Source organism: Anopheles maculipalpis, chromosome 3RL (assembly GCF_943734695.1).
Source record: "Anopheles maculipalpis chromosome 3RL, idAnoMacuDA_375_x, whole genome shotgun sequence".
Lineage (NCBI taxonomy): Eukaryota > Metazoa > Arthropoda > Insecta > Diptera > Culicidae > Anopheles > Anopheles maculipalpis.
Window position 1 is genome coordinate 35,245,461 of NC_064872.1, and position 27,618 is coordinate 35,273,078.

At 42.8% G+C, this 27,618-nt stretch overlaps 5 protein-coding genes across 5 annotated transcripts in view; 3 read left to right on the forward strand and 2 right to left on the reverse strand.

Annotated features, from left to right (window-relative positions):
* LOC126564884 (uncharacterized) overlaps nt 1-1,804 on the reverse strand; it is a 45,739-nt gene extending 43,935 nt beyond the window's left edge. Inside the window, exon 1 of the mRNA XM_050222008.1 lies at nt 1,718-1,804. Within this exon, the coding sequence (XP_050077965.1) occupies nt 1,718-1,787 (70 nt within the window). The 5' untranslated portion in view covers nt 1,788-1,804. The remainder of the gene's footprint in view (nt 1-1,717) is intronic.
* LOC126565323 (ras-related protein Rab-9B) overlaps nt 1-27,618 on the forward strand; it is a 186,638-nt gene that overhangs the window by 87,940 nt on the left and 71,080 nt on the right. The gene's annotated exons all lie outside the window — the stretch shown is intronic.
* LOC126565694 (peritrophin-1-like) lies at nt 14,503-14,968 on the forward strand. Its single transcript, XM_050222896.1, has 2 exons — nt 14,503-14,595; nt 14,665-14,968. The coding sequence occupies exons 1-2, from the start codon at nt 14,589-14,591 to the stop codon at nt 14,937-14,939; spliced, it is 282 nt and encodes a 93-aa protein (XP_050078853.1). The 5' UTR covers nt 14,503-14,588; the 3' UTR covers nt 14,940-14,968.
* Nucleotides 15,212-15,567, forward strand: LOC126565659 (uncharacterized). The gene has a single exon (XM_050222858.1). It carries the CDS (start codon nt 15,221-15,223, stop codon nt 15,563-15,565), a length of 345 nt encoding a protein of 114 aa, XP_050078815.1. The 5' UTR covers nt 15,212-15,220; the 3' UTR covers nt 15,566-15,567.
* Nucleotides 20,145-26,344, reverse strand: LOC126564600 (uncharacterized). The gene is made up of 5 exons (XM_050221679.1): nt 26,120-26,344; nt 21,530-21,893; nt 21,346-21,461; nt 20,760-21,278; nt 20,145-20,387 (listed from the first exon to the last, which is right to left on the reverse strand). Exons 1-5 carry the CDS (start codon nt 26,336-26,338, stop codon nt 20,145-20,147), a joined length of 1,461 nt encoding a protein of 486 aa, XP_050077636.1. The 5' UTR covers nt 26,339-26,344.

Below are 27,618 nucleotides of genomic sequence, written 5' to 3' on the forward strand. Positions count from 1 at the left end.
TCGAGTTGACTTCACTTATTGCTTGCTCATGATCCGGGGTCCGCTCGGTGCGGAAGTGACCTGGTGCGAAAACTCCACCTTCCAACATTCCTGTGTCACGAAACTCAATCATCGGTCGTATCGGATTGCGAGATACTGTCTGACGTCTTCGGTTTGGCATGTCGACCGACAATGCGCCACCGTGACTGTCTTGCGAAACCATCTCTCCCAGCTTTGTTGAGCCATTCCGAAGGCAAGAGGTTAGCAAAAATGTAACCGGCTCGTATCAGGGAAGCCCGGAAGCGATTCTTGCCACATCAACCCACCCGCTCGAATCCAACCGGATGAGTAAGCGAATCTCGTCCCCGGGAAAAGGCGGTCAGATCGGATCGGTGCGATGACGTCGGGTAAAATGCACCTTACGTAAAGCGTTCTACTCGGTGTAATTGCTCCATCATCCCGATACCGAACCCGGGTTGGAGACCGGGTGAAGTTCTGTCGAGTGAGCGATACGACGAAGGCTACTCCTGCGGTAGATCCAGGGATTATGATAAAGAGGGTAGAGAATGAAATAACATTCTCATTCTAGTGCTACTTTGCCGGTGCGCTAGTGTTGTAGCAAGAGCCGGTGGAAAAACATTGTCGAGTAAGTTGCCATCGCCGACCCGGTGTACGGTGTGGGCCCGACCCATCCTGATGGTGAAGGATTATCGGTGAACGGTGAAGTGCGGTCGGCGTTGTGTACCAAACCGGTACCGGTGGTTAGTGGATTGTGAAGGAGTTCATCAAGATTATTTCGTTTTGTCGTTATTACTATCACCCGGGTCCTCCCGGAAAGCGGATCGAGGAGAAGGATTAGGGAAGGCGATTGCGAGTTTCTCACAGATCATTGTTATCCGCAAGTCGACCGGAACTCATTCACTGTTAGCTTCCGACCGGGCCATGTTCGGCACGATGCAAGTCGTCGAGAATCGCATCATCCATCGCGCGCCGTCTGCTGGCAAGCGGATGGATAAAGTTATGAAATTACCTCCTCCCGAACCTGCCACACCTGTTATCCTGGCTGCGACAGAATGTGACAGGAGCAGGTAACCGATCGAAGCCATCGATGATAGTGGATAATAATTGCAGCAGTAGCAATCACCATCACCACCATCCCCCGTGGGTGTTGAAACGTTTTTGGGGTGGGACAAGAAATTTGCAGCTAAGTAATTGAATACACCGTCAATCGCTTTCCGTGGAAGCGCTTCCGTGAGCGGTTCGTGAGGACGTGAGTTGCCCGTATAACGAAACGTCACGAACGGTGCCATACAATGGGCAGTGTGATTGCAATCGGTTTTACAGAAGCAATTATTTTAATGAAATTTGTAATATAGTCCCACACACTAAGGGTAAGATGGGCAAGTGCAATGAAGGGCATTGTGCAAGCGTTACGCTCAATTTGTTGTATGGATTGCATACTTCACTTCGAAATGGTTTCAAATTTTAGGTGCAAGCGTACATTTTAAAGCCTAAAAGTATGCAATTTTCTGACAAAATTTATCATACCTGGTGGACACTATTGTTGCATAGTATTTTAGGTGAAATACTGATGGAAAAACTGTATTAGAAAAACTAATTTTATATTTTTAAGGTGTTATGTTCAACGACACCTCGACACTATTTTCGTACTAGCCACTGAATTAGGTGAAAAATGAGTCAACTTTATCGAACAACAGCCATCTAATTGGTAACTTACCGATCATAGCGATCAACGTCAACAGTAACGGGTATCGTATATCCATCGTCCATCCGAATGGTAATTTCATCGCTCCTTAACTTCACTCCGTCTGGTTCGTTTTACGATGAACGTCGCACTGCAAACACAATGTGTTGTTGGACGTTTTGCCCTTACCAAACAAGGACTCAGAAATTGATTCACAAAAACAGCTTATTTGAATAATTCCATTGAATTGATTTGTTACAATGGATTGATCCTCTGTTACGCCGTATCCGTATCATACGAAATAATCATCGCATCGAAAAACCCTCGCAATGGTTGCAGGATACGTTCATCATTAAACACACTACAAAACACTCAATCCACTAGGAACCATTGCTTAATGAACGAATGCGTCCCGCACTAATTTGCTGCCCATTCACATTCATTCACATCAATCATGTAAGCGCTTGTTCGTTAGTTGATTAGATCTAACTGCACTTTTTCCTATCAATCACTCAGAAACACACACGCACATACACATTGATCACGTTTAACGTTAGAGAATCGTTCACTAATCGTGGAACGTTGTTGCACACACTGTGCTCGCGCGCGCACTTCCCACTAACTAAGTACCACCGTGGATTAGCTCACTAAACGACACGATCATCATCATCCGGCCGTACACTGTCAACTGGTCGGACACAGTTAAGCTCGGCACGTAATCAACCCTCCCTTGGGCGAGCATGGAAAAGCTCGTCTTTGTTTAGTGAAACGAAGTTGCCACTTTCCGAACAGCCGAACGGGTTTTTCCCGAACCATCCGAATCGTGCACGGTGCCGAACGAAAGCATGGTACCGAAATCGGGAAGCCGACTGAGCACATGGTGCCTGCAAAGCGTAAACAAAACAGTGAGTGCCGGGGCTGTATTCACGTGGTCAAAAGTGAGTGCTTTTTACGTTCGTACAGTGTAAGTGAAATGAGTTCCAATAAGGAATCCGTTTGAACGTATGCCAACACACAACTTAGGGCGCCTTGTTGCGCCTCTGCAGAACGTAAACAATAATTCACTTAATCTAATATGCTTTGTGCATGTAGTTTTCTTTTTTAGCAGCACTAACTAACGGGTAACTAAAATTGTTTGGGAAAAATCTCAGTAAGCTAAGTTATAACAATATTGTAAATAAAAATTAATAGTAAATTCATCTTAATAATCTAACCATATCAATAAATAATTAATATCAAAATAATTTTTCATGTTACGTAAATAGCTTAAACGTTATAAAAAGCAACATCAATTCCATCAAAATAGAGCAAAATTACACTAATGGAGACGCATGGTACTCCATCGATCAGCTCATCATGGAGACGCCTGGTCATTTTCCTTCCATGGTTTAAAAGTTTGCTCGAAAATGTGCTTTTCACCTACTGGCAAACGGGTTATTTAAAACTGATTGCTCTTCTTATCGCCGTTTTTATTGTGTACACCGTCACAAAATGCAACCGTTTCATAGCAAACGTCTAATAAATTCGGTTCGGTTTTGCTACTTTACCCAAACACCCGAACAACAAGCAAAACTTTCGCCTCATCCCTCACTCAGTCCCAATTCTTTCCACTCACATACACACACACGTGGTGAACATGTGTGTGTGTGTGTTTGTCCGCGCTATTTATTGGGATATCCTTTTCTCACACTCTCGTTCGCTTGGCTGACAGCTTGGAGGATTTATTCGATTGCTGTTTCAGCGCTCCTGTTCCGTTGTTCCGTTGGGAGTGTTGCGAGTGTGACGATGCATCGAGTTGCATGCAAGGGAGGAAGAATCGGTCACGGTAATAAATTACTCTATCGTCAGACTTAAAACTACAGTCTTCTGGTAAGCACACGAGGCAATGGTTCTCTATTGGGGGACACAATGTTCCGTGTTGAAAAGCAAAATAAAACACGCTGTAAGCAAATAAATTTCTCTCCCATTTTCGCTAGCAAAGTCAATCGTGCAGTAAGTTTTCGCTATTGAATGCATTTCGGTGAACATCTTTTTTGTCACAAAAACACATTACGCCGTTGGTGGGTATGTGTGAAACTCGTTCTTCAACCCAAAAAGTCTTCTACTGATTGCAATTTAAAAAATACGAATTCATTATTGATCGTTTCGTTTGAAGAACTCACAAAAGAAATTACCGTAAGATACGCCATACGCTAACGTGTGTACGACTATTTCCCGAGTAAGCCTTCACAACAACTTTACCTTTATCAATCCGGACGGGAGAAAGTTCATTGAACAAATATTCATATTTCATCATAAACTTCACCAGTTCGCTCGGGTGCTGCTTTGGTGGGTAAGCGAGCGAAGATGAGCTTCCTTCGCACAGTTCGGTACGCACTTATTCAGACGCGCGCGAAGCGAAGCGAGCGTTCGTACATATGGACGTCGGATTTTGTTTACTTCTCTGAAAAGCTTTCATAATTTTATCCCACCCCTAGCGAAACCCCTCTACTCGTTGTGTCGTTTTGGGAGCAGTAAACAGTAGATTCATACCTTCTTCTCCTTTTTGCTATGGATTTGTAGTGTTGCTTACATTTGCATAACCTCACACATGCAAATCAGCAGCCACCGTTTGCACACACTCGCATCGGTTTAGATTCGCTTTGCTCCGTCGAAAGAGTTCATAGTTCTTGGCATTGGTGACGAAAATAGAGCAACCCTGTCTACCACATCCATACCACCCTAGTCGCCTATTCCATCATCTCCACGTGGGTGACAAGACGTGAACCCCATCCAAAACATTGTCGTGTTTTGCCACATTTTACGAAACGCAGCCGCAGCCACTTGTCACCACGGACGAGTAGGAAGATGTCGCTCCGAGGACGGAGTGGATAGTTTTAGCTGAAGGTGAATATATTCACTGACTGCTTGACTGTGCTAACGGTATGAATAGGGCAACAAGAGTGGATCACAAACCGTAACCCCCTACTCATCGGTAATCTTAAACTCCGGTCCCAAACGGGGTTACACCGAACCGATGGGAGACTTGGGGAAGAAGTTCATAATATTTGCTACCGGGTACTTGAATTCACGAAGCTGTCAAAATCGTACGAAGCAAGGAGTCATTGACGAACTTTTGCTCAGCCGTGTATTTCCCGCAAAGTATTTTAATTTATGCAAATTGAGCGCTACCAGTTTGTAAGTTAGCGCCACCAGTCGAACGAAACTTCTGCTCTGGGAAGAGAGACAGGGGAAAAAAAAGTACAGAAATGATGAAGCACCCCAGGCGAAACTAGGCCAAATATAGTTTAAATGCAGCAGAAAATGATTAATGCTTGCAGCAGCGCAATGCCAATGTACACGTTTTGATGTAAAAGTTAACAAACGGCCCTTTTAAAATTATACCCATTTGTAGCATCTTTTAAAAGGCACTCTTTTTCATATTCATAGGCTCATATCATTTACATCGACCCCGGAAACGGCTCATTGCACGCACACCGGAACAGTAACAAACGCGCTTCTATGTACAAAGGCACAGCATTCGCGTGAAACAAAAAGGCTGCCCTTCGTAGCCATTTCTATTGCCGCTTCCTGCCAATAATAGGATTGCGCGATGTGTGCGTTTCCGACCTTTCTGTCACAAAGCTTACGTACATGCACAGAGGATGTGGATCCCATCATTACAAAACGTCCCAGGTTCGGTCGCTTCCCGCATGAACAATATGCCGCTTGGAGTAGGTGTTTTGCACTTTTGAGGTTTGGGTTAAGAGGAAATACTGAAAAAGAACCTGTACCGCTGTAAAAGGAACTCATTTCTGACGCACTTGCCAGCAAACGGTGCGCGTAAACTGATCCGTTCATTAGTGAAAATGAATGGAAACTTATTTTAATGAAAACCGATGAGGTTGGTGAATGCTCTTTCCGTGGTGTGATTTGTCTTTATTAGTAATAGGTGAAGTTGAAAAGTGCTCGTAATTAGAGAAGATGGTTTTTCGATCGTAAATTGTTTAGAAACAGTATGGCTCTAGGGCATTCCGATGTGTTTTGATGTCTTCCCGAGGAATTTTGACACATTTTGTCATAAAAACTAGAAGAGACTTATTTACTTTTTATGTATTTATATTGTAGTACGGTGGCTTTCAGGGGTGGCCCAGTGGTAAAGTAACACGGCGTGACTGAGTTTCAAAGCCTGCCCGTACCGTTCCTTCGTAGCGATAACTGACTACATGAAACTAATAAGTCTAGTACGCCATTAGATGATCAGCATGACGCCGGAGATCGTTAAGCCAACGTTGTTGCACCATCCACGGGTCACGAGCAGGAAGTGCGTCTTTAAACGTGTAAAGTTGCTCTAGTTAAGGAACACATCGCTTACTGAACACTTTTAGGCTTTTAACGACTAGGGTTAGTAAGTAAGTGAATAAAGTGTGTTGAGTGGAAGTGGAATCAGTAAACGGCTTTGGAATTGAAAGTTTCTTTCGTAACCAAAGTTTGTCCAGCTGTAAAATCTTTATGATGCCTTCGGTTGAATGCCTAAATAAGACACTTTGTCGCGTTCTCGGGTATTTCAAGAGCTGTCGTTTTTGATCAACCCATCGCACCTTTTCCCGAACATTGGTTCATTTCAATTTGAACATAACCCAGTGTTGGTTTCCCTACCTAATTCTCATCCAACAAAAACGCTCCTCAGTAAGCCGTAAGCTACCGGAGGAAAATGAATACGGATTGGAAGGATAATAGGGGCGTAGAACCATAAGACAAGATGATTGTCTCTAGCGAATCAGTAATTGATCCTCATGTCCAGCCTTTCTCTGATTTCAGTATTCAGAAGTCTGCCGATATGCTCGTCTGTGCTCGACAAGGAGGGTCTGACGGTTTTGAGTTTTACGCGCACCTTCTACCACATCGTAAAATTCATCACCGCAGCCCCACCATTTTGCCTGAGCGAGAGTTATACGTTGTAGATGAGCATGCAACACAAAATGATACGACATCAGTCAGGTCATGATTCGTAAGAATGCCCGGAATGATCAAGAATCAAGAAGCGGGGCGGGATCCCTCTCGGGGTGCGTGACGAATTTCTGACTTTTGACAGCCTTTTGGGATCTAATAGACAGTAACGTCTCGCTGTTAGCATTAATAGTGCGTAAAAGATTGCGGCTAACTTTGCGGTGTAAACGCTATAAGGCTGTCTCAACTTGAAAAATGGTAATGGTAATGCAATGGTTTTAAAAACTGTCTAAAAATAGTAGCTGTAGCCTAAAACAACGTAGCTTGAGACGCTCTTTGTTAAAGTAAATACATTTCTAAATCATTTTTTCACTTTATCGACTCCCTTTACGCCGCTTACTTGATCAAGATAGGATTTTATTTAGAATATGTTTTTACTTTTAAATATAAATATATATAAGCATGCATTCATTCCATTTTTTTATGGCATAAGGCTATTTTGACAACCTCTCAAAATTCATTTTATATTGAAAATGCAACAACCATAATATTCTCAAACTTTGAATAAATGTAGAGAAAATTAATATACATTGCTTTCCCTTGGCTGGTGAAATTCGGAAACTTAACGTAAAAATTGAGACAATGTATTTTTTTAGAAAAGGGGAATGTTAGGGGACATTCGAAAAATATTGCAAAATTCATAACAATGTCTAAACAGGCTGGGCTAGCAAGATTGAAATGTACAAAAAAAATTTAGAGTATCTAAACATACACGGAAAATCTTCAAAATTTCGCGACATAAACTCCAAAAACGTTTGAGAATAAATATAAGATGAATCAAAACATACTAGGGAACATCTTCTTAATCATTAATCACAACTACAGTTAAGATTAGCACAAGCAATCTATTCTGTAAGGATTAAAAAGGAAAAAACAAGCATCGCTTGCTAATGCAACTTGTAACACATTCATCAGAAATATGGCTTGCACCACAAAAGCATTGTCAGAGCAAGGAAAACATAGATCTGACCCAATCTGTTTCTGTTTGAGTAAGCAAAATTATTTCCATCACACACCACAATGTAAACCTTTCGCTGGGAAGAAAAAATGCACTAACCTTGGCAAGCCCACCCGAGGGGTCCCAAAGAAGCAAGAACAGCAAACAGAAAAAAAGGCATAATCGAACCAGTGGCGGCAATGGTTGGCAAAAGGCCCCCTGTAGAAGCTCAAATCGGCTTCTACGTTACCTTCTGCACAAGGAACTCATCATCAGGCCGTGGCAATATCGTTTCGACGGTTTCGCGTTTGCCCGCACCATTCCCCAGAATGCAAACACTAACGCAGGCAGCACAGAACGCGCAACGATGCATAAAAACGTCATTATTATGATGATGGATAACTTTGCAAAGATGGATTGCACAATTTGGGTCACCCAGTGCGCGCGCGAGCACCACGAACCACGATGGGCTTTCTCTCTATTTCTCTGTCCAGAAGGCAAGCGGAAAAGAAAGAAAGGTCGACGAATTACAGCCGACTAGTAGAGCAAGCGGTTTGCGGTTCGTAAGCATAATGCTTCACTGTTGCTGGTGCTCTTAGTGGAGGGGAGTAAGCAGATGGTGTCTTTTGCATGAACTTTGTGCGGAGTACAGTGTGGGAGAAAAACTCCCTTTACAACGGCAAGAATTATTCCAAAGAAAAGCTGGAAAAGCACTCAACAACCCTTACCATGTCTCGGGTGCTTGAGCCGATGGGTAGGGCAGCCGGTCTGGTATACATATTCTTTGAAATCAACAATAACGGAACTCAAACACACAAACGCACACGTGGAACGCGAGGCCCATAAAAAGGCACGCGGATGTAAAACCACAATGGCGCAACACAATGCCTTACACGATCGGTTTCGCTTTTGCCGATTAATGTCTTTCGATGCGCGTTTATGCATTATTATTGCATTTTTTATTGAACTTAACCTTTTCCCACGTTTACTCTCGACAACAAACCATGCCATGCCATGCGAAAGACATTTTATCGTTTTCTATTTTGTTCTCATTTTTGAAAGCCGTCTGTTTCTAGCTTTGAAAAATTCTAATAAAATGGAAAGTTTTCCCATATTTTCCCCATCGAAATAACCTAAATACGCATCCGTAACACATGTCCGGATCCGTTTGGGAGTTTGTTGTCCTTCCTTTCTTTTTTTTTGTGTCCATCTGTAAGAAACCCACCCAAAAGGTTAACGTTTGTACCTTATAAACCATCTGTTGTGGCCGAGCTGCCGTGGTTGGGTGATGGTGAAAATATGATCGAATAGTAACAACCGACGAGTGGCACATTTTGGACCTCACAGACAAACATTTCCTCACTCGGGAAAAAAGGTCATTCCAGATGGAATCATCATCACTTGCTTCATTTTGTGTCTTCTTTTTTTTCTTGTATATTGTACATCCCTTTTCAGACCAGAGGTTTCACTCAGTTCTTTTTCAGTTTTGTACATATTTTTATATTTCTCTCTTGCGAAAGCAGTAAAAAAGTTGACAAATGGATATTTGTTATTGATTTTCCTCCTGCCAGCCATATGTTGCAGCAATGTTTTCTTTACTGGTTTTGATTGAAGTTTTGCTATAAAGATGCTGTACAGAGACGATGTTGTTTTTCTCTCAATTTTATACACATTTCCCGCGTTTAAACTTATATTTTATTTTCCTTATTATAACAGTTTCTATGTTTGTGTTGTGTGAGGGTGTTATTTTAGTTGTTTGTATTCTTTTTAATTATGTTTTTTATTTCAATTGTTACAAGAAAGGAGCTTTTGTTTATGGCAAAAAATATAATATTTTGAATATAAAATAAAATTGGGAATTTAAAACTAAAACACTTTACTACTCTCAACTATTTATTACTTAACTTTTTCATGAAATTTCGATTAATATCCCTTAATAACCTGCTAGGTCATACGAAAATCGCATACTTAAATAATTTTTTATCGCATAACTGGTTAATTGGGTCGAAAATGTAATTGGTATCGGTCTGTTCATCTCGAACGCCAGAGAAGATACTACTAAACCAAGTTACTTGTGAGACCCCAAGTGGAATGGACGTTGGGGTTCCCTGTCACAACTGACCGGAGGGACAGGTTTTTCGTGGATTCGGGGCCCTTTACGATCTCAGGGCCATCCGAGACTGTTGAACAAGCCACTGGCCCTTCGCCCCTGGAAAATTTTCACAAGAAACTTTGCCCCGAGCATGGGCGATCTATACTGCTAAGAAAATGAGCAACAATTTGCTGAGCACATGTCACAACAGGTCACGTGTTCAAATATTTGTTTCGAATTTCGTTTCTTTAGATATTTTTTCATCCTGTCATCTCAACCGGTTTTACTTAATTTGGTTTATAGAATAATGTAAACATTTGTTAAATAATTATACTTAAATAGAAACATTTTTTTATTTCGTAATTTGATACTAAAACATATCAAGCGGCTTAAACGATCCACTGCTGATTTGTTTCCGTCATTTCAACGCCTTTTCTGACCATTTTGACTTTGGCATCTCTCTGTCTTCTTTCCGTTCTAGACTTTCTTCCTCTTTTACTACTTAAAGTTCCTTATATTCTAACTGTTTACTCTTTTCTTTGATCCGGGCTCGGTTTGTAATCAAGCTCCTTCAGTTTACTATAGTTTTTAGGTTTAAAATTAGATTAAGTTTATGATTGTATAGCTCAAGAGGTAAATAGATTTATTAAATAACATTAACAATAACAAAAAGAGGTCCTGTGGCCGCGGCAATAGCAATGATGATGATCGTCACGTAGCAGGCCCGGGGTTCAAATCCCATTCGGATCACTCCAGCGTAGAGGGGACTTGACCATTCAACTGCTTACCACCAGTGATTAACTGGTGAGCGTCCCCTTATGGGTAATTAAACTAAGAAGACATATCCAACATATCATAGTATTAGTTTTGTATTATTCAGAATACCAAATAAAACCCTTTTTCCTCTCAGGAAAATAACGATGCATGTGCATAATAAAATACCGGAAATTCTCAAAGCCCATGTTCTCTCTTAACTGTGTCAACTTTACACAACTAGCATTACATTTAAAAAATCTTCTACATAAATATTCGTAAACTTTTCCAGTTCATTCCCTCCATCATTGGCTGCTGCTTAATAAATCCAATATATGGTCGTTCGATCCACCCGACCTTACTCACACAGCAAAGAATGCATCCCGAATTTACATAATGCCAACCGACCGGAAGTGTGCTCGATGTAAATTTTCTCCATCATCTCCCTCCTCCCACTGTCCCTCCTGTTCTACCAGAAAGGGTGTTGTTGCACGACGGCCTCAAACTTCATGGGGAACTACGTGTTTTTTTTTTTGTGAAACTTGATGACCACCGTTACGTTTTACGTTCAGCCTTACACCCAGCAAATGGGTGGAAAATTTGAAAATTTACAAGAAAGTATCCGCCGCCAGAGGGATGCGAAAGAAATTTATCTACATCACATAAAGCATACACAGCACTACTAACATACCGTATCGAAAGCATTCGCTTCCCACCCGAGCAATGCGACCTAACTAACTGACCACCTCCGCACCAGCACACCAAACAGTCGAAACGAAAGGAGCAGATTCACTAGAGACTGGGCGTCTCCATTGCCATTTTTTGCCCCAAAAACAGCACACCAGCTGCTACTTTTTATCGAGTACGTTCTCCCCTTCTGGCCAGACCGAGGCGTCGTGCCACTGTGTGGTCAGTGCTAGAAGATCCTCCCGCTTTGCTCCTTTCCGAGTTGCTTCGGTGTGGTTTTCGACCAGTGTGTGCCTGAGGACGATTTGTGGAAAGTTTTACGGATAGTCAAACAAACTGCCGATCGCTACGAGTACCGTTTCGTACGGTGTATGGGGTTGGACGCTTGATTGCTTCCTGCTAAACGTTGCTGCCGAAACTGCTGGGGCTCTTTCTTCTACGGATGCAACATTTCGCCCTGGTTCTAGCCTACAAACGGGGCCAGTATCTCCTTCCCCCGGTTGCAAAAGGGAATACGAATATTGGGCGCAGGAAAGTGGATCCATTGCAACAGATTCCGTGCATCGCTGTTAAGCTGATAAGAGGTTTGCTGACAGCCAGATGTTGGATTCTCCTTTCGCTGTTGGGAGGTTTAGTCGTTCGTGTAGGTTTTTCTTTCTCCCTTTCCTTGCCGGGTTAGATAAATAGCATCCCATGAACACCTAAGTTATCGGACCATGGACACACTTGTAGAGGTCCAGGCGTTTAGTTCTAATGGAATCTAAAGGTTTGCTATGATGTGCTATATAAAGTGTTTATTTCCTAAAGGAACGTTTGTTTTATGATGTTTGTTTGCTTTAAAGTGCAGGTGAAAATTATGAACCTTTGGAACAAGGTGTTTGTATGTATCTATATTATTTACTTGTAATGAACTATTCTCTGATTAAACAAGTGACAAAATTGTTTTTTTTCAATCTGTACTACCAACATTATGCATGAAAAAGAACGAAAAAGTTTAAACAAGTACGAGGAGGCTCTCAATCAAGAAGAAGATTTTCTTCGATGGAACGATCTTTCGTTAGCAATAATGTAGGAATATGCTTTTATAAACCTGATCACACCGTTCAGATACTACAGAGATTTATTTATGTTTGTTTTCTTTTGTTGTTTGACTTTTTTTTTACACTAATTTTGGGTCGGTCTGGTTTGATGCTGGAGATGATAGCAACGTCGGTCTTCACACGATCGGCTCAGGATTAAAATCCCATCCGAAACGTTCCCCCGTAAACTACGTGGTATAAATAAGTTCCATAAGCCATAAGAAGGCCGGGATGACCCAGAAGGTCTTTAAGCCAAAAAAAAGGAGAAGAAGACGATACCAAGTCAAATGTAAAACTTTTATTTGTGATTATTTGCTTGAGTAGATTCGTTGAGAAGCATTTTTTAATAAATACAAAAAACTTCTTCCAACGGCCGCCCTCTGACCATTATGACAAAGCGCTCTACCGTTGTATTGCTTTTTAGAATCACCTAACGAACATACTCCGTTTTACTTATTTGTCTATTTGTTCTTCGTGAAATTATTTACATAACTCTACAGATATCATTCCTCATTCTAGATGAAACCCGTATTATAATGCAATAACTACCGTAAACACAAAGCAAGGGTAGTCCTGCAAACCATTCAAGATGCAGATTATTTGAAGGCAATTGCAAAAAATTTTAACAGAAAAACTTATCATGCAATAATGGTTTCGTTGTTCTCTCATTTAAATAGCATCATTACACCGCACGTCGGCCCAAAATCTCCCCCAAGGTCCAGTTAACGCAAGTATCGCCGTGGGACAACTTGAGCTGAAAATGCACTTTAGGCACTATGCAATTGCCCTGTCCGATATGGTAGCACCTCTCAACACAACTCATCGCAAGCACCCGCACACACACCCATAAGTCCTGCAATCAAACGTTGTCCGCTGACCCTCTCTTCCTTGGCCTCAAAGCCCCCCCTCAAACACAAACTAAAGCAAGCGAAAGAAAACGAAGTCTCTCACCTTTGACATCGGCCATCGAGACATCATAGCAGATGCCCTACGCTGGAGTAAAAGTTGTCCAGAGCAAAACTTAGCCAACACCACCAGCATACGATGACTTAGTACAGTCCCGACAAAGATGATCCTTATACCGTCCAACTGTTGTGCAAAACATCTCACTTTTCCAGCATGGCAGCACACGAGAGCGCGACGGATCCTACTTCTAACGAGTTTTCCCCCATTTCCCTTTTGAAAACCTTTTCCCGGAGTACTTTTTCGGTGCGCATAATTTGCATAAAATTTTATGCAGATGCCAAATCTGGGTGTACTACCATATCTCCTTGGGTGGTGGGAGGAGAAGGAAGGGGGTGTCTTTGTATGTATGGTTGACTAACTAACTTGTTTATAACCATCGTGACGTTCAGTGTGACGTCCAATGTCGCGTTTCCGTTGTGGGTTGGTTTCGTCGTTGTTCTTTAGCGCTTGTCTTTCAGCAACACTTGGCTTCTAAACGGTGGGCAAACCACTTCCAATGGGCCACAAAACAAGTACAGACTTTTTTGGATGTTTTATCACGCGGGATGTGCTTTGGAACATTCTTTCTTTTCTTCAGCTTTTGATTCGTGTCTTATCCCTCCAACGTGTTGATGTACTAGGAGCAACTCAATGCAGTGTTAACAGCATTTGATTGTTCGTCTTATTAATTTTTTTTCTCTTCCCTCATTTTTCATTCAAAATTCTCAACTTTTAAAAGCGAATTCACCAACATACATAACTTACGAAGGATTTTTAACTCAAATAGAGGAATGGTAAACGAGCAGCCCTCTGCTTCAGAGATCCACTTAGGGCAAGAGAATGGCTAAATCTGCTCTCTGCTCTTCCTTCTGCTGGTGTTACATTTCATCTAAATTCAAACACAGTTGGCGGTTACACTTCCCGTTCTAAAGGGTTCATTCATAAAATCAAATCCACTCCATAAAACTGTTTGTCGGTGACGAATAAAAACAACTTGAAAAGAACTCATTTCTATCGCCGTTCCTACCGCTTCCATAAACTTTCACTCATGTTACTGCAGCGGTTTATGACCATTTCTCCAGAAACGTGTTGCTTGTGGCTAATGAGAAGGAACACGAGGCTACCACTTTAGATAGTTTAACGATGTTTGTGGTCCAGTTAGTGTCGGTAAAACTACTTAACGTGTTTAGTAAAGGTATATGGACACCTTCACCTTGCTGTTAATGGTTGTATTGGATTGGTTGATTTGTGTGAAGGTTGAAGTGGCTTCTTATCATCGATGCATTATCTTTTTGCATACAAACGTGGGACCATCACTTTCATTTCAAGCACAGAAAGGCATATAAAATAGTCTATCTGGGCACCATTCGTCAGTAGTCTTGTTTCATTCAAACGGTGTTAATAGTCATTAAAATTAAAATCATGAAAGGTAATTGCGGGAAAGTGAAGTTTAAAGATCAAATATCGAATCCACCTTTTTTCCACAATACGTTTGCAGGAGTTGGTGCACTAGTGGTGCTCGCTACGTTCGCAGTAGCCGTCCAGGCGCTGGACATTCCTCTTACCTGTCCGGAAAAGGATGACATCTTTAACCCGGTTCATATTCCACACTTTACCGACTGTACGAAATTTTACAAGTGTTTCAACGGGAACAAGTATGAGATGAATTGTCCCGAAGGTTTGCACTGGAACATTGAGCAGGATTACTGTGATTTCCCGGAGCAGGCAAACTGTGAGCGACCGCTACAAATCGATCCGATAAGTTTGGTTTAAGTAGTGCAATAAATCCTTTTTTGCATTTTAAAACTGTGTTGCTTTAAGTGTTGCGTCACTGTAGAAATGCAGTTTGAAATTCGTCGTTGCATTGTTCGCGACTGAGAACAGTTACACGCTTCAATCCAACTCCAACTCGCTAGCGTGTAAACGCAACCCTTTACTCATTTGACAGTTAAACGTAGCCACCCAGTGCAACGAAAACAACACAAAACCAAAACAACGTACGCTGTGGAAAAGTCGCTCTTCCGAACGATATAGTGCACGTTAAAAGTGACAAAATGTTTCGAAAATCTAAACAAACTGCTGCTCCCTTGCCGAAACCACCCACCGAAGCGCAAATGTTAGAAGATTTGCAACTATTCCACGAATCCAAACCAGCAGCAAGGCACATTTCAAGCGAAAACCTGCCCACCCTGACCGAGGAATCGAGCATGGACGATTGGTGGAAAGTGTACGATGCCACGGTAGAGCACCACCAACAGTTTATGGGACTGAAAACGAATGCACAAGAGCTCAAGAAGTCGCTACAGGAAATGCGAAATGAATTGCAAGCAGCGTGCGATAAAATTATGGCCGAAATCAATCAAGATTTGGAACGGTTGAGTGCAACGATGTCGGAATAGTAGTACACATTTTAAATAATATTGTTATCTTTTGAGGTTCGGAGTGTTGAGCGTATCGGAATAAAATAATGCTACGGGTAGTCTGGTGGTAATTCTAGATCAGTTTTATTGCTGTACTTTTAAGTCATCTCCCGCGTCCGGATTGGCAGAAGGATCCGATCCGTTTTATTGCCCTTTGTTTTAGTTATTCGGGTACACGTGTCCACAGACCGACGACAGCCACTTCCATGGGTAGCCTATGGTAATGAGGGTAGGAGGAGGAGGATTGGAAGTCGCTTGTTTATGCTTTTTTGCTTCAATTTAGTTGCCAAACACTGTTCAGCCGTTCGCCTATGCTCTACACCCAACCAAACATTCCATGCTAAAGCCCTCCCAGATCCATTAGTAGTCCCGCATTTGTAGTGCCAGTAACACTCATAAAAAATAACAAAACAAACAAACACATGAAAATACACACAGCCACGGAAGTAGTCGATTCGTGAATGGGGCGGAAGGTTGGAGGGAGTAAGGTACGCAGGAATTGGAGGCACTTCTATTGGGAACTCCACCCCCCCACACTAGGTGCAAGAAGAGACCCGTGGCGACTGTCCTGGCATGCTCAGTAGCTGTACTGATAGTGTGGATCAGAAATTAATGCACAACAACTGCACGGGTAGCCTACGAAGAAGTGAATGAATGATAATAAAACTGTAAGTACATATTAAATCCCAAGTATTATCTGTCGGTCAGTATGCAAATTCCGTATTATTTCTACATGCAGATTTCTTAGCTTTTTGTGTACATTTTTCACCCATAGAGATGTAGTTAGTATTGGCAAACATTGCATATTAAAATAACGTTTTCTCTTTTGATAAGATACAAAAAAAGTGCAATGTGTTGCCATTGAATTAGTTGTGACCCGAGCGTCTGGAGATGTCCGAAAGTAGAATCAAAATGGTAGCAGCTTGAAAGTATACAAATCATGTGTACGTACAAAAGGGAACGGACAACGGAGACGATTTTTCTGCACCGGTCTTCCTAATAATGTGGGTAAGAATTGACGGGAGAAAGCGTGCGTAATCCTACAAAAAGGGATAAGAAACAATTTTCCAAAGTATCAGCACACCCGGTACGGAACAGTGAATATGGGTTTGGTTTGTTACGTAAGATCAATAAGAAAATACTACATATAAGGAAACCCTTCCCTACGGTTTAGTAACTTACCGTTTAAAACGTATGCATTTAAAAAATAGACTGGTTAAAAATGGTTTGCTGGATTTTTCACTTAATATTTGTTATGCACAGACAACATATTTCATAGTTATTATAGAAGCAACTATGACCAAAATAGTCAGGAAACTGCGATTGAAGAATTTTCGTTCTTATTCTTGAGCAAAAAAAAAAATAAATGAGACATAAAGTATTGGGCAATAGTTTTGGACCACCTACTATTGTAAATACTGTAATAGTGAGATTGTGAAGCCAGTTTTCAACGAAACAAATTTTTTTTTTAAATTAAGTTGGACATTTTGAAAAAAACTTTCCGTTTTTTGCGGCTAAAACTGCAAAAAAACTATTCCATCATTGATGAAATCATTAAATCAGTTTAATTTCGGTTTTACAATTAAAACCAACCAAACTAACCAATTATTCTTTTAGGCATCTCTTTTTTATTTTGTTCAATGATAGAATTGGTTAGCTTTTTATTATTCAAAATAAAAGTTGGCTTTTTGACTGCCTCTCAATTTGAAAAACGTTTTCAGACTTTTATTATTACGCAATCGTTTATGAGCCCATAGACGAACGTAAAATTGCTACAGATAGTTCAGATACTGATGAACAATCTACCACATTTTGGTAAAGTTATACTCAGTAGAAGCATCAAAAGCAGCAGTTTAAAAATCGGAATATCTATTTGACAGTGAGGCAGTCCTCGATTCAAGAGGCTACTAACAGAGTTCAGCAGTGATCGGAAGATAGGTTCGTGTTAGTCACTTTTGGAGATTCTTATCGATTCATAATGATCCTTATACTTAGAATCACGGCCCAATTATGGTGATGCAATGGTAAGGCAACACCGTCGGTATTCACAGGGCAGGACCGTGGTTCTAATCCCATCTGAACAGTTCACCCGAGGTGTGAACTGACTATACAACTTCGTGCTATGAATAATTCTAGTGTGCCATTAGATGACCTTCGTGAACTTAATGACAAAGTCGTTAAGTTTTTTTTTTTTTTTTTTTTTTTTTTTATTCATAAGGGACGGCCTGGCCGTATTGCTCAAAGTCGTTAAGTTAAAAAGAAGACTTAAAATCATTTAATCTCCAACAACCGCCATGGCTAAGATCCCATATAACTAACGCAAAGCTCGAATAAAATCACCTTTAATTGTTTTAGTTTCTTTGCCATCTTTGCCAGATAGTCTATTTTTCTAAATGCAAACGTTATCTAGCACACAAGACTATTGACCATACGCAATTATTACTTCCAAACGATATGGAAGAAGCTGTGCAACTGCCATCAACTAAATATGGTTAGCATATAGCGCACGATCTAACGTACCGACGAACTAAAAGAAGAGAAAGAAACGTGCAAAGAGTGTGCAAACAAACCACCGTGTGTGTGTGCAATTGGTTGGGATTAATTAGTAAGGAAAAGATCGTTTCGGATGGTCATTATCTTTCTTACGGCTCACTAAGCTGCAGTCCGCGAATTAGTCTTTTTTGTTTTTCATCACTAAACTAATTCAACTTGGTTTTACTTACACTTGGTGATAACACACAGTACAGTAACGGGTTTATTCCAAACACTTTACACACTTGCGAGATAATGCTTCCCGTGAGATAAAACAAAAAATTGGAGATTACAAATGGCCAGTCAAATGGTACAGGGAATGTAAAACCCAAAACAACACCTCACTTCTCTAAACTATCTGAACAATCAACAACAAGAAAAAGCTTCACTAATACCTGCACTGTTTGGTCCCTTTTTCAACGATTTTCAATATACAAGCTGCTTGTAGCTACAGAGCAACGGAACGGGACAGTAGCCGGAATTTGCGATCGCGAGTAGGTTTGGCAAGCGATGGTTTCGGCTTTGTGGACGGATTTGAACTATTATCTTTTAAATTCTCTACATAAAATCATTAAAAACCGGGACGAATGCGTTGGATACCATCCCATTAGCTAACAATAATATTTCCTCTTCTCTAAAGACTAAATTAAAAAAAGAGACACTTTGCTCAATTTAAGTACTCGGGGCCGGTGGGTTTAAATGAAGATACGACCATTCTTCTTCGACTTCGTTTGCCTTGCGGGAAAAGGTGTTTGAAGATGCCTAGCAATTTGTGTTATCGTTAACCGATACTTGCAAGAAACTAATGCGAGCGAGGGAAACAAAGGGGAAGTACAAAGGAATTCTTGTTAGTCTGGGAGGTAATTACCCTCCCCAGTCAAGGGTTAATAGCACAGGGTGTACACCATTTACTATCAACAGGTTAGTAAGGGTAAAGAAGGGTAGAGATAAAGGCGCTATCCAGCTAACTACCACATTAAGAGGGCGCGCTAGAGGAAATGAAAGAAGAAAGTTTAGCAGCTCCAACCAGCCAGTCCGGAAAAGGGTTAGTCGTAACGTTCGGAAGCCGTTAGCCAATAGAAGAAGTAAAAAATGCGTAACTTGCCTCGCGGTTTGCACTTCAAGTGGTACTCTACGTACTGGCAGGGGCACTGGTACTGGCGACAGTGTCGGGCCGGATCGTTTGGCGTGACATCGATAAGGCCACGCATCGCTTCATTACCCCAGCGGGACGCGTAGCGCAGAAGAAGCAGCATTCCTCGTTCCTGCAATGGGAATGTTGGTTTTGGGAGATACGAATGAAGACAGCGGACCAAGGATAGAAAGATGGAAAGCCAGCACAGAGTCGCAATACGTGAAATAGTGTTTCCCTAGACAGGTGATTAGTAAGTATTATACGGTTTGGATGGGAAGTTTTGTAACGAGGAATAGAAGATTAACAAAAAAGCGTACACTCTCTAGCCAGCCGAGTGCGATGATGTCGTATGCGTGAGCAAACTAATTCTACTAAAAATGAAACCACGCTTCCACACACTAATTCTAATGCATACCCGCCACCGATTAAAATATATGCCCGAGGCACACAAGCGCACTATACAGCGTTCTGGGCGTTAAAGTGATGTTGTGATCGTTTGCTTTTCTCTACACCAACCTTTTCAAATAAAAAAAAAAAAACATTTCAAAATGACCTTGCAATTCTACTGCTCAACTCCACCCAACTATAGTCCCCGCAAAATAAAAGGCACTCTGAGGTCTAACAAATCTTAGTTCCTGGCCGAGAGCGATTGCATTTGTACTGCGTTGCAAAACTTTTAATTACTTCATCCGGACCGAGAAAAAAATATGCTCAGCTTAAGCTAACTTTTCGCTCCTGCGCTATCCTATCCCTTTGGCCATAAAACAAAAATCCAAAAAATCCTCGAGCACTTTCGTTAGGCACATTTGGCTGCATTGGTTGCTAGGCTGAAGGAGGGAAAAACCACCTTCCATATTTGCATTTCCACTATCGCCGGAAGGGTAAAAGTTGTCAAAAATGGAACCCGATCCGTGCCAAATGGACCCGTATTGTGGCACAGCAAAGCCGTGGATCCTCCTTCGGTTTCTTCTGCAGCAACACCTCTTCCGCGTACTGACAGGGACAGTAGGCCGTGGGCAGATGGCGCGGTGCGGACACGATAGCATTCTCCTCGATCGTCCAGTCTAGCCGGCGGCGCAGATAATCCTTACCCCAGCGCTGTAGGTACCGCAAAAAGATTCCTTCCGCTCGTCCCTGGGGCGATTTGGGGCGAGCCGTTAGTAATTGTTCCGGGATGTGTTGATGAAGGTGTTATTGGAAAATGATCGATCGTTTTATGAGGTGTGTCCAATTGTAAAAATAATCATGAAACGCAAGCAATTCAAACAAGTACAACACACGCACACAAAAACGAAAGAAATGTGAATTTATAAAGCTAAACATATCAATTTCTAAGTAATATTGATCGTAGGTATCATGGTTATAGTTCTAAAAGAAGCAAATCAAAAAATATAGCCGAACCAAACGATCGTTGTATGATCGTTTGTTCATCTCCCAGAAAAGGATAGATCTCAACGCTACGCTCACCCAGCACACTTTAACACATGTACAAAATGCTGAACCTACCTGCTTTCGGGACAGACGAGTCGTGTTCGCACCCTGGATAACGATATCATTAGTCGTGACGTCCAGCCGGCTTTCCCAGCCAGGTTCGATCGTGTTGCCGTTCTGTTCGCTCCGCTCAATAAACTCGTTCAGATAGCTAATGCACTGCGACGGTTCAAAGTACAGGAAGCAAAGGTTAACCTTGTGACAGGAGATGTGGCCTCGGTCGTCCAACGCTAGCAGAATCTTGTGTCGAATTAGTTGCTTGTTCACGCGTGCCATACAGCGTTCTAGACCACGCGCCAGCTTCAATTTAACCCACATGCAGAGGAAAATGGCGGCCGCATTTAGGAACAGCCAGGCCACACCGAGCGATAGCAGCGTGATGCCGTAAAAACCGGAAAACAGCAGTCCGATCAGGACGATGAAGGCGAACAGTATCCACACGACCAGGACACGCTTGTAGCAGATATTGTACAGCGTGAACCGGTAATCGTTCACGAGCGTTTCCATCGCGTGGACGTACTCTTCCACTGTGAGCTAAAGTGGAAATGTGAACCATTTGATCAGATTCATTGTCCCTTTAATATCGTATGATCTCGCTTACCGTTAAACCTTGTGCCATTAGCTCTTCTGGTACGAGCTCAGGACGAAATACGGCAGGTGTGATCCATGGCCACCGAGTGTTTGTAGGTAGTAAGGTAACGATAACATCACCGTTTGCTAAAAGAACACAGAAAAGAAGCATTAGTTTGTTGGCAATTCATTACAAAAATGGCTACCACACTCACCGAAACCTTCCCGTACGCGGCCCGTCGAAAGTTCGATCGTTCGCATCGACTGGATCGGTTGCACCACGTTTACCGATTGCTTCGGAATGTCTATGACGGCTGGTTGTGATGTTTTGTTGACTCCGCTTGGAACAGACGTGCCAACGTTGGGCGTTGGTTTACTGCCGCCATGTGATGGTTGGGGTTGCTTTGGTGTGCTAGGCGCTCGTGTATCCAGATTTACGTGCACCGTTTCCGTTGGTAGTACGGCCGGTGGTGCTGTGTCCGATGTTGTCGGCGGACGGTTGCTGTCCGCCACTGCCAAGGGATGCTGCTGCCTGCTGGTAGCGGCCGATGGTGGTGGTGGCAGTGACGGTGATGGGGACTATAATAAGAGAATGAGTGTGTAGAACGTTGCATTCTTTTCGAGGCTATAAATCGTCACTAATATGCTGATCTTTATCTTATACAATCTCGAGAGGCAAGCTTCCTGGAAGTAAAACCACTCATAGTTGGTTAGTCAATCCTGCTAACAGCAACGACTGATTTCATAGTCAGAGGCCTCTCCAGAAATGCACTTATTCGAGTTATCGAAAAGTGCATCCAAATCAATTAGGAATAAAGGAAGAAAACGACTAATTTTGGGATGCGGGGACAGCACATTTTGGTTACTACTTAAAGGAAAACCTTTCGTTTGGAATCGCACATCCAAAGAGTATACAACATAATATCAGATTCGGATCTTCGTATAAGCTGGCTGACTGACCGCGAGTGTCCTACGAGGCGTAGTCCCAAACGATACGAAGGGCGTATGAAGAGTTTCGTAGCAAAGACCTTGTGTTGAGGCTGCTGTTCATGGCGGCCTCTCACCATGAACAGCAGCCTCCGTGCAGAAGGTCAACTCCGTGCAGTAAATTCTCATTCTTAGGAAAGAGATGAAACACTATATGACAATACACCCTCCACAACCCTCCGAATCGTTTGTGTGAAAATTTGTATCCTTCATAGCTTATAACCCCCGTCACTCCCCACCTCTAAGTAGCTAGGGCCTCAGAAGGGCTAATTCCTCCTTTGCATAATATCGTCCTCTCGACAGTCAGGCACAATAACCTGGAACTTTATCCATAGTCGCAATGGGTGGGGGGGGTCCATTAACCGCACCGATAATGGCGCCGGTCTATCACATTTCGATTGAATATCGAGTTCAATCCAGACCGTGTCGCCCTCGTACGCAGCAACATATATATTCTATGATTTCTCACCCACTGATCGGGGAGAAAGCTCAGTGAGGAAGCTGCATTTAAATATAACACGGAAACAGCTCGCGACAAGCGATTTACCCATATACTCCTTCCTCATAACTGTTCATATACATGAACTGTTGGCATTTATAGCTGATATGAGGCTCAAACCGAAGACTATATTGTTTTTTTTTACTCTTGGAGTAGCCTTTAAAATGAGGTCTTGTCGAATACAAACTCAAAAGTAACCACACATATTGAGGACGCCCGCGAGGGAAGCCAGTACAACGGGATGTATTAAAAACCAATAAAAGACTCTTGGTAGTAGCCCTATGTCTACAGTCTACAGGATACAGATGGTGAATCAAGGATACCTCCGAGGAGATATAATGGCTGGCCGCAGCATATTTTTGTAGCATTTTTTCGACTTGTCTGCATAATTATTCGATAAAGTAGGGAAGCCCTGCTTAGGTTGATTGAGAATCATATGCTCATTCTGAGTTATTATGAATTAGACGGTTGCGTTTCAAACATAGACAGCAAATTTTGTAAAGCAATCTTGTTGATCTTGACCAACGTGTAGACGGAAGTTCTAACGTCAGGTTTCTCGACCAGAATAAAACCTCTGTTTTCTTCGACAGTTTTTGCTTTTTTTAAGCGTCGTGCATCCAGGATGTTCGTTGGTTTGCTAACGCAATAATGTTTTATCTATATGCATCTGACACGATACAAAGGACGAAAAATAGTTGGGTTGATCGCTAGGACACGTCATCCGCGATATCGTAAAACAAATTTCCAACAATAGTTTCCCTTTGCTTTTCGAAATCTGTTTTAAACGACATCCAAAATGCACTCCCTTCATTTTAATTCACTTAAAAGTCCCGTAGAGACATTACGTTCGCTTTACATACAGCAACCATTCGCCACCAGACATTCTTGTCCCGTCATGGGGTGTGTCATCTGTCCGATAGGTGTTTGGTGTTAAGAGAGGAGAAAAGATGATAACAAAAAACCACCGACGACACAACTAACCCGGCCCGGTGCCAATCGTCGTGGCAGCTAATTGCAAAAAGATGAACGTGCACCGTGGACAAAACAACCTGTGGATTGGTTGGCTGATTCACACCCTTTTTTCTGTTCCTTACTACTGGCACACGTACAAAGAAGTAAGCCAAGGAATGTTTATGAATCTTTCCGCAAGCTAAAATGAGTCCCCATATGAATGCATCGATTGTTCTATTGTGTGTGTTAAAAGAAGCAGTATTGTTATGGTGTAATGCTGTTTTTGTTGAGCTCTTTTTAAAGTCACATTAATATTATTTATGAAGGTGCATTTGAATTGTTCGCCTGGAAAACTCCTCGAACAGCATTTGGCACTCAAATATTACAATAATCTCATTAAAAGAACGAACCAAAACATATCGGAAAACCATTCTAGCTTTCTGTCCTGCATAAAGATGCCACGTGTGTTCTTGATACATTCGTGATACAAATGATTCACTCTGCCTAATAGCCCCATTAAAGCTAATTGCTTTCCCATTTAGTCCAACGCGTCCCTATCGTAATGAAGCAATCCATAACACACAGCATGTAAGCAATAATCCCGGAGGCCTCCATGCCGTTTCCGCATTTCCTTTCGTTTCGTTTGTGCTATTTTTAAAAAAGCAAATGTCCACCCAAAACTATTAGCCGAAAAATGGCCAAAGCCATGCCGACGCGACCCGATGCGACGGGCGGAAGCTTTTTATGCTCTGCGAAATGTTGTTAGATCACCATTGCGAAATGTGACATCATCTCACCGAACTGTGACTTTGGCAGAGGGTGGAAATGTGTTCTTGTTTGACTGGAAATTCAATACCATCTTTTTTAACATGTACGCAATAATGTATGGCGCAAGTGGTTGGTGGTGGCCGGTGGACAAGCATGGCATAAAAACTAACAAAAAACTGTAACATGATCCATATGAGTAGGTCACAAAGGTCGGACGTACAAGTGCGCACACATATGGCTACAAAGGGCCATCGTTTTTTTTTTTTTCGGACCAACAACAGAAGCTACAGAAAAAGCTTCCAACCGGTCGAAGGTGCTAACTTAACGGGCAACACCACATTTTTCCGGCCAATAACGGGTACGATTGATTCGTCTTCGCTGGTCGCGTCTTTCCACGAGCCCAGTGATGCGTGCCGAATGAGTCGGTCGCACCACCAACACGTGACACGGTGTCGGGTACTACTTTGCTGTTGGTGCGATTAATTTGTAATAAACAAAAACAGACAGACAACCCCGGTGAGGCTGCTGAGAGGGAGAGAAAACCGACGTCGACTTGCCCTGTCGGGGGTACCCGCCATTTGCCAGCGACGTGCGACGTGACCTACTAAATATCGACGGCGTTGTGTATAGCTGTATAGGTGTGTGAGAGCTGGTTGGTATGGGTTTGTGCTAGGGATTTAAAGCTCGCCCAGCACCGGGGAAAGGAACCATTTGTTGGGGTGGTTTAGGGCAACGACGATTGCCATACTGACAATGACAGCAAGAACCGTGGAATGCTGTCACCAGCGACAACCAACAATGGCACAACAAACCGGGCACGATGTGCTACACAAACACGGCGGGGAATGGAAAAACTGAACACGTGTTGGACAGTGCTGGTCACATCTTTTCCGCGCCATACTATCGAAAACGTGGGGTTTTAAATATTAAAACCGTTCTGTGGATTCATTCATGATGATTCATTTTCACCAAACACGCATCACAGAAAGCTTGCGGGAGGCAGAAACTTACTAGCAAACTTGTTCAGTATGATCGAAGTTAGCATTCGTTGCTGTAGTTAATTTAGCAAAGGTTTGTTTTCCAATAATCCAAACTCTTGGTACGAATTCCCGGAGACAAGTTTGCTTTAATTTGTAAGTAAATCATCTAATTTTTTTTTACCATACTGTATCCCCAAAAGACCTGCAGTTGACGAACACACAGAGATAGCGAGGTTTTTCGCTTCTGTCTCCATCATCCCCAGTTCATACTGTGCAAAACGGCAATAATAAGGTGATGAATTTTGTTTAATCAATTGTGCCCCGAACGGTGGAACCATTCAATCGGAAAAGCTTGATTCACGCCTCCCTAAACCCCCTCATCGCACACACACAGACAATCCAGCCTGTGAGCTTAGGGGGTTGCTTGCTATACACACTATTCACCTTTTAATGGGAGGTTCGTCGCTTATCGCCATTTTTTTCCCAACCCCCAAATGGTGATGCGCTGGGAACGGTTAGTTTTTTAGTTTCATCCCTCTCTGTATGTTTTGTGTTGAAGGCTCTTCTCGCTCTCGCTCTCTTTTGGACCTTAGCCCAAAAATGTTTCACTTCCTCCTTACCTTGCTCGGTTCCGGTCCACCGTCCTCCTCGAACTTTACCCAGTTCGTTGTCTTCGGTGTGGTTGCTGTTGCTGCTGCTGCTGCTGCTACGGTATCCATTCCATTGCTGATCCCCGACAATGGACCCATCCCGGTTGCATTGTTGTTCTGGGTTGCTCTCGCTGGTGACGCACTGCGGTCATCGGTTGGCTCACCAACACCACCGTTAGGCTGCTCCATCTCTCGTCGCCGAGGCGCTACCACCCCGTTCCGCGCCCTCTTTCTTGGCGCTTTCGTTTGCCTACGTCTCCCGGTTTGCTTCGATGGGGTGTAGAATTTTTCAGCTCCCTCCCCGTCTTTTTTCTTTTTCTTCTATTTGCTCTCGCGTGCCACAACAGCAACAACACACACGCAACGCACTTTACACAGAGCTTCGTGGGGTTAGTGGGGGCGGTGAAGGGTTTGAGTTAGACGATGTGGCACAACGGTACGCACCCGGGAGGGATGAAGAAATTCCGAACACAAGGGATGGTATGGATGATGGGGTGCCTGCAGAACACAAACACACAGCACAACACACACCGAGTATCTATCGCATACGCAGCCACATATGCACGCGTGTACGCAAACACTAAATCCCTGCACTGTGCCCCACGGTTACGGACCTCAGTTACGCGACCGATGCGTGCTGGTGGATTGGCGAACCAGGTTCCAGTGATTCCTCTAGCAACTAAGATGCAAATCAGCTTTTGTGCAGACCATCATCATCATATCCCGATCTGATCACGAGGGGTCTTCACCATGCACACACACACAAACACATACGCACACAAATCAACGGCGGGTCCCGGCTCACTGTGATCGTGTAGCTCGTCGTCAAGTCGAGAAAAACCTGCTACCGCCCAATGCCAACCACCCGTCCGATCAGTGAAGCTAACACGCGCGTCCGTCTCAGGCAAACCGAGGAGCGCGATGAATACTAATTAAATTTAATCTCGTCAGTGTACGTGGAAGGCCCCCACGGGATGAGCCACTCCGTTCCGGTGTACCTGTGTGTACACGCGCGTTCCGTTTGCGAGAAGAAGAGTCACAGCCAACACAACACACACGGTCGTCATGCGTACCCGCGCGTTTACCTGAAAACACACTACACACACCGATGGACCGTACGGAATGAATGAAACGGAACGCGCAACACGCATTCATGTTGTTGGGTCAACCGAATAATGGAAGTGAGAGAGCAGCTATGATGACATTTGCGAGAGAAAGAGAGAGAGAAATTGTAACACGATGCTTGAGAAACCCTGCCAACAAGCAAAGCGGCAAATTTGCATCTACCTGAGCAACGAATGCGGTGTGAGCGAGAAAGCATGCTACTATAAAACACATTCCATGTGAAAGAGAGATCGCATACATCTCGCTCCCAAGCTTGGCCTCTCCTTTTCTCTTGGCTCTGTCGCGCTTTCTCTTTCTTGTCCATTTTTGTTGGGTAAAGAACACCTGTTTAGGGGTTGTTTTTC

Coding starts and splice junctions, on each gene's coding strand:
- LOC126565659 (XM_050222858.1), top strand. CDS start 15,221: ATGTTTCGAAAATCTAAACAAACTGCTGCTCCCTTGCCGAAACCACCC.
- LOC126564600 (XM_050221679.1), bottom strand. CDS start 26,338: ATGGAGCAGCCTAACGGTGGTGTTGGTGAGCCAACCGATGACCGCAGT. Junction 21,462..21,529: donor CCGCGTACGGGAAGGTTTCG/GTGAGTGTGGTA, acceptor GTGTTCTTTTAG/CAAACGGTGATGTTATCGTT. Junction 20,388..20,759: donor CTCGTCTGTCCCGAAAGCAG/GTAGGTTCAGCA, acceptor AAATCGCCCCAG/GGACGAGCGGAAGGAATCTT.